Source organism: Carassius auratus, unplaced genomic scaffold (genome assembly GCF_003368295.1).
Source record: "Carassius auratus strain Wakin unplaced genomic scaffold, ASM336829v1 scaf_tig00215316, whole genome shotgun sequence".
Classification (NCBI taxonomy): domain Eukaryota; kingdom Metazoa; phylum Chordata; class Actinopteri; order Cypriniformes; family Cyprinidae; genus Carassius; species Carassius auratus.
In genome coordinates, this window is record NW_020528035.1 from 257,501 (window position 1) to 263,874 (window position 6,374).

A 6,374-nucleotide genomic window follows, 5' to 3' on the forward strand; every position below is an offset into this window, starting at 1 on the left:
CAATAAGTGTGGGGGTAACGTTACAGTCCAACTTCCAAGGCCGCACTGCCAACCGTGAGAGACACTGGTGCTCAGCAAAAAAAAAAAAAAAAATAATAAATGAATGAAAGGTGCTAACAAACAAAAACATTGCCAAACAATATTACTGCATTTTTTTATATATCATAAAATAACAAGGTTACCTTCTTTCAGCTCATTCGTTCAGCTAAAACATTCCAAAAATCAAAGTAGTCAACATCGAATAGAATCTCCCCAGAAAAATAACAACCTTTTCATGTCATTTGCTATAAATAAACGGATTATATAAGACAGACATTGTATAATACAGCGTCGGGAAACAGAGGGCATATCATAAATTAATGAAAAATGTGTCTGAGGTGTTTTTTTTCCACTACTGGCCAATGCCATGGTTCATATACCCGCCGTCTCGTACTACATAGAGATAACAATACTATCAGCGCTGTGATCGGACCGCTGCTTGAAGGCCCCGTTACCTCAAAAAACTGATGACGAGCCGCTCTATGTTTTGCTATATGAAGTTTTTTGTGTTAAAATGGCCGAGTGATTTATTGTTTGCTTAGCCTACAAACGCGTGCGTTATAGGCAACAAGCTGGCACTTCACAACACGGAGTCAAAAAGAGGTCATTCAGTAAGTACAGGCATTAGAATACGGAACAGATGGCCATTTATCTTTTGTAACTAAAACTACATTTCGTCTTCTTTACGTACTTGGAGTGAGGGCTAAAATTCCGGTCACTTTGGTTAGGCTGCGTATCCTAATTTAATGATGACAAATAACGGACGTGTTAAAGGCGTCCGATACACTCCCTACAAAACTCCATAGTTTCTATAGAATTTGTCCGAGCTGCTAAGAACGTCTACACAAAACAACAACATACAGAACAAATATGTTTGTCTCAGATATCCCGAGACCGGAGGCTAGCGCGCAAATCTACCGGGGTCAATAAAATATTAGCAATAGCCCGGAAAATGCTGGGATTCAAGATAAGCAGCTGAAATGTTTAAATCATCATTTCTATCTCGTCGTTTCCTCTAGCTGAACAGCTCATTTTGTATTGTAGCACTGGCGGTTTTTAATCGCTAATTCTTGACACTTAACACACGGTTAGAGCGGTGTTATTCTATCAAATATTTTGGTCCGACGTAGGGAAGTCCCTAGCGGCTCTGTTGAGTCGTATTGTGCTTTTCGTGTCATGGTTCACTGTAACGTCTAACACTTCGCAAAATAAAAAGAATACAACTTATAAAAACTACCGACAAAGTTCTCATAGCCTGCCAACTGTACAACTACAAGAAGATCAGTGGTCAAGAAATGAATTATATGGTCATTTTACCTGAGACGTCACTTCAGGCAACCACGAGTCTTTTTTGTTTAATATCAAACAAACACTGGCTGTTTTGAGAGAACTCAGCCTACAGATCCCTATAATCCAGAGTGGCAATTCTTTTACAACTAATTGTAATTTCACAAGTTTTCTCTATCTTCTCCAAAGCTGGTTTGTGTATAAGACATTGATGAACAAGGGATAAAGTCTTGTATTTGAGCTATTAGTATATGCTTTATGCTTAAGTTTTTTTTTTTTCACCTCATATCAAGGGAATGACTGCTATTACTCTTATAAATAGCCTAACATAAATAGTATAAGTACCCTCCCCCTCCCTTCCCTCTCCCTATTTCTTACCTGCTGCTTTAAGGGTTTCTCTTCTCCAGTGGCTACAGCACTTCACAGCTTCCCCGGTTTTCCCCAGGCAAGGACTGAGTTTATTAATATTGTCCCTTACTTTGTTTCATTTCTCACTTCCATCTTCTTTCATCTCATCAATAAACACACGCTGCAGCCTACCTTCGGAGAGGACATCACGCAGCTCACTCGTGCCCTCCCATTTTTTCACTATTCGTGGAAGATTTTGGGCAGCCACGCCTTTCTACTGGCGATTGGAACAGAATGGACTTTCTTGAAGCACGTAGGTTGTGATATAAATCGTTCAACATGACTTTACCCCAATCGGTGAGCCGCACGCCCTCCCTTCCGCGCGGCGAGGAACGTTGAAACTGGCTCCATTGTGGCTCTGAAAGTGAAACTATTCTGCCTTATCGCAATTGTTGTGTTTGAACCAGCATGGATACTGTGCATCCTTAGTTTCTTAATTATCGGTCACTGTACAAGTGCACCGTTTTCCGTTAAGTATTTAGATGCACTTGTTGTGTCCTCTTTTAAGGAGTTTCTGCTTGTACGCGCTGCTTCTTGAACATAAACAAATGCATACATTGCAAAGACGTTGATGTTATTTGATGTTATGAGCGCGAATTAAAGTCCCTGAAATCTATGTCCCATCCTCGCTCAAAAGGCCAGTCATCCGAGAATCCTGCATGTTAATCATTTATAGATAGCCTACTTTAGATTGGTTAGGGACGATGTCAATAAATATCTCAAAATCATATCTGGTCCCACATTGGACGATGACGCTGCCTGTCAGTGGGTAGACCAACAAGCTAGATTGTTCACCGTGCCTTTTACGTTCTACGCATTTCTATTTTCTCATTTATTTATTTTTTAACGTCCCTAGCTGACCTCAATGAAACGTAAGGAGAGTTGCTGACGGTAATGCTGGCCAATCAGATCGTGAAAAGTGACACCGAACTTTTTTCTTCACCAATACGTTCACAGAGCCGTTGTGACTGACACAAAATAATGCAATAGTGGATCACGAGTCCCCAGCTACACTGAGCACCCCCCTCCCCGACCCCCCAGTCTAGACAATGACAGGTGTGTGCGTGCGCGCGCGCGGTCGTCTGTAGTCTAGACAAGGAATAATCAACCTTCGAGCCTAAGTGATTTTTTTCTTCAGGCGCGCGTATATATATATATATATATATATATATATATATATATATATATATATGTGTGTGTGTGTGTGTGTGTGTGTGTGTTAGTGTGTGTGTGTGTGTGTGTGTATGTGCGTGCGTGCGTGTGTGTGTGTGTTTAAAGAATACAATCCTTCAAACGACTGATCGTGTTATGATAGCAGTAAACGCAGTGAATCTTCAATATTGTGTCCGGATATTGGCAGCGATGTGGTTATAATTTAGGATGTACCACTTAGATTTCGTTATGTCAAAAGTCCATTGTTTTGCCATTTCTTGCGTATATATGTATATATATATTAATAATAATAATAAAAGCTGTTCGACCTTGGCCCACGTAAATAATTCGTCACGTGTAACAATCCCTCCATAATATCATTCCTCTTAGTATGATGTTTCCGGTTTGGTTGCACGCTTTTCTTGATATTGAGTTCCCCCTTTCGGTTATAAACATGAACAGCAACGTTTAACCGAGAGGTTCACCGGGGGACACGCACATCGTCTGCCCTACATAAAATGCACCCATTGTAGGCCGAGGTGTCAGCTGAGGACTACTTGCAACCTAGAAACGGCGGTTTGGCCCCTCCTTCCCTTTGTCAGTCCGATTGTAAACGTTAGTCCGGGGTCTTCTGGGGTATTCTTATTTTCAAAAACAGATTCTAAAATCGGCATTAAATTGCAGAGGTGACGCTTCAACCATGCGAAAGGAGTTTTCTTCTTTTTCATCAAACCTTTTTGAGACCCCTCACGATTTTATCAAAGGCGTTGTCTCGCGGAACTGTGCCCAATGACATCATCCCCGCCTTTTGTTTACAGTTGCTAGGGGTTACAGGGTGACATTTTTCAAACAGTCCTGCTCTAGATTTGTTCGGGATACGCGGTCCAGTTTCTATATTAACACAAAACGGACTAAACACAAAGTTTCGTATTTATTTTGAACAGATGTAATGCACTTGAAATCCTTTCTTAAAGAGCGAAAGCTAACTAGGCTATTTGATTAATAATACTGCTAGAAAGTACACTACTTACCTTTTGTGTATATCATTGTTTTGTAGGCTATACTACAACAGTAACGTTATTCACTTTCAAACTTTGTGAGATGGCAGATTCTGGTCTATCAGAAAAAGCACTCATCACCGAGAGTGCGGAGACCATTCGTGCTACCTCAGTGTTCACGGACCCTTATGAACGCTCTGTTAACTATATGGAGACTCACAGTATTCTTCAGATTTTCCAGGTGAGAAAGAACAAAGCAACAGTTACTGATGTATTTTCTTACGAAGAAAATGGGAGACAGTGATGAATTGCTTTGCTCAAAATGGCGAAGGACAATTCAGAGCACTAATAGAAGTTCCAAAAAATGGCTTAGCATGCTAATATTGCATGAATCCGATTTATTTAATAAAACTACATATTGTTTTATGGGTATAAAAAAGAAAAAAAAGCTCTGGCTAATTACCAATATAATTTTAGCAGCAAAAGAAACATCCAGGAAAAAATATTCTTTATTGTATTTTTCACTCATAGTCTCATTTGTGCTATTTCAGGACATCACAGAGAAACTGGTTTTTGATAGACCAGACGATCCACTGCAGTTCATGTTAGAACAGGTATTTTTTTTAATAAGATTTTTTGTACATTCCAGCACATTGTCATTATATAGTATATTTTATATATCCAAACTCTTGACTGACTATGGAAATTGTGAGTTTTTCATGAACAATTCTTGCTGAAAGTATATTAAAGAGACATAGGTTACGACCTGAACTATTGGTGATCGAAGCATTAACGTTATCTGATTTAAGAGAAAGGGCTTGTGACATATATTGCATACAGTTTTACCTGGCCCTATAAACAGGTTAATTTGTGAAAATAAATAAATAAATAAATAAATATATATATATATATATATATATATATATATATATATATATATATATATATATATATATATATATATATATATATATATATATATATATATATTATTATTATTATTATTATTATTATTAATAATAATAAGAAGTGACATTTTTGAATAAGTGTAAAACATCCTAATCACAATTGATTTTACAAAAACTTTTGCAGGTGCAAATGAAGATCAAAATCCGTGATGAGTCAAGCAACACATTTCTGAAATCATAATGAATTCTAAAGCAAAGTAACCAGGGCTTTGCAACAAAATGAATCCAAGTTTATTCTTTTATTTATATATTTCTTCAAATAAGGTGTATTGGTTGCTGTCATTCCGTGACTCTGTATTGTTGTTTCCAAGCAACTGTCTTTATTTATTTATTTATTTTTTTTTTTTTGCTCCAAACTTACCATGTTTTTCCACAATTTTTTGAGAGTATTAGCATTCATTTTCAGTCAAACAACGCTGAAATCTTAATAATGTAGTTTGTGAGTGTCTTTGACCTAAATATCTCAATGAACGCACTCAAGTGGAAAGTTAAAGCTATTAAATTTAAAAAATAAAATAAAAAATAAAACATTTAAAAGAGGAATTACTTACAAGCTTTCTCTGTTTTTTAGAGACACAGTATCTGAGAATTATAATTACTGTTAGTTACTGTTTTATGAATTAACTATGTTTTATAAGATAAAACAACTTCTGTATAAGACATGATACAAGTCTTCTCCAAAATAAATAAATCAATAAAATGATAGCTAGACAAATTTAGCTGGCTTTTATGCAATGTAGGCCTGCTTGAATTTAAATGGTAGATTTTGGCTGCGCAAGTAAAGGAAGTCTTTGTTTATAGTAGGGTCTTATTGCAGTGTATTTCTATAGTTATCTGCTGTGTATTTACTCTAGAGAAACATCTGGTGTTTCAAGACTGGTGTATCACATGCAATCATTTCATTTGTAAATAAAAATAAGTTCAAAATATCTTCACAGTTACATTGTCTATTTGCATTTATTGCATTTATTATTGTTATATATATTTCTTTTAGCTTTGGGCTAAAGGTGTGTCAGTGGCTTAACTAGTAATAATTGAAAATTGCCTCCAACACTGGGAAATGCTATAACTACAGCAAATACTCTTAAAATGTGGGAAATTGTTTCACTATAAATATTATGAATATTAAAGTAATTCCTAGCTAGTTTATGAAAATATGAACATTGTTCTGCAACATAACATGAACATGATTCATATTCTCATAGACAGTATGTACACTGTTTAATTTCAAATGTAAATTGTTCTATATTCCCCAGTGACTCAACTTACCCTTGACATGACACAGCTACAGCTTGAGGCAAGTTGGGTCCCTGGACCAATTTACTTATATGCTAGTTATTATATACATGCATATATAATTATACATTTCTGTGACCCTGTATTATAGATGATTGCTGCTCTTTATATTTGACTACTAGACAACTGTATTTGGCACAACTTACCCTGTATATGTAGGAACTACTTTATTATTATCTTACCTTCATTACAGAAAATTAAGCAAATAGGAATATGCATTATTAAA

The 6,374-nt window shown here is 36.4% G+C and overlaps 2 protein-coding genes across 4 annotated transcripts in view; one reads left to right on the forward strand and one right to left on the reverse strand.

The window, feature by feature from the left end:
- The window catches only part of zbtb20 (zinc finger and BTB domain containing 20), a 51,986-nt gene extending 50,148 nt beyond the window's left edge, over positions 1-1,838 (reverse strand). Inside the window, exon 1 of the mRNA XM_026260024.1 lies at positions 1,705-1,838. The gene's annotated coding sequence lies outside the window, so the exon portion shown is untranslated. The remainder of the gene's footprint in view (positions 1-1,704) is intronic.
- A 43-nt stretch (positions 1,839-1,881) lies between these two features.
- Positions 1,882-6,325, forward strand: tex55 (testis expressed 55). 3 transcript variants are annotated; one of them, XM_026260027.1, is made up of 4 exons: positions 1,882-1,987; positions 3,944-4,125; positions 4,436-4,498; positions 4,977-6,325. In XM_026260027.1, exons 1-4 carry the CDS (start codon positions 1,969-1,971, stop codon positions 5,031-5,033), a joined length of 321 nt encoding a protein of 106 aa, XP_026115812.1. In that variant the 5' UTR covers positions 1,882-1,968; the 3' UTR covers positions 5,034-6,325. The 3 variants fall into 3 exon arrangements, 1 of the variants encoding a protein (XP_026115812.1); XR_003288040.1 differs by lacking the exon at positions 1,882-1,987 and adding an exon at positions 3,066-3,808; XR_003288039.1 differs by lacking the exon at positions 1,882-1,987 and adding an exon at positions 3,080-3,832.
- Positions 6,326-6,374: the final 49 nt, after the last annotated feature.

What these genes read in the sequence shown, in the direction of transcription:
- tex55 (XM_026260027.1), top strand. An exon ending in GTATTCTTCAGATTTTCCAG is followed by an intron (nt 4,126 to 4,435) that starts GTGAGAAAGAAC and finishes GTGCTATTTCAG; the next exon opens with GACATCACAGAGAAACTGGT. An exon ending in TGCAGTTCATGTTAGAACAG is followed by an intron (nt 4,499 to 4,976) that starts GTATTTTTTTTA and finishes AAACTTTTGCAG; the next exon opens with GTGCAAATGAAGATCAAAAT.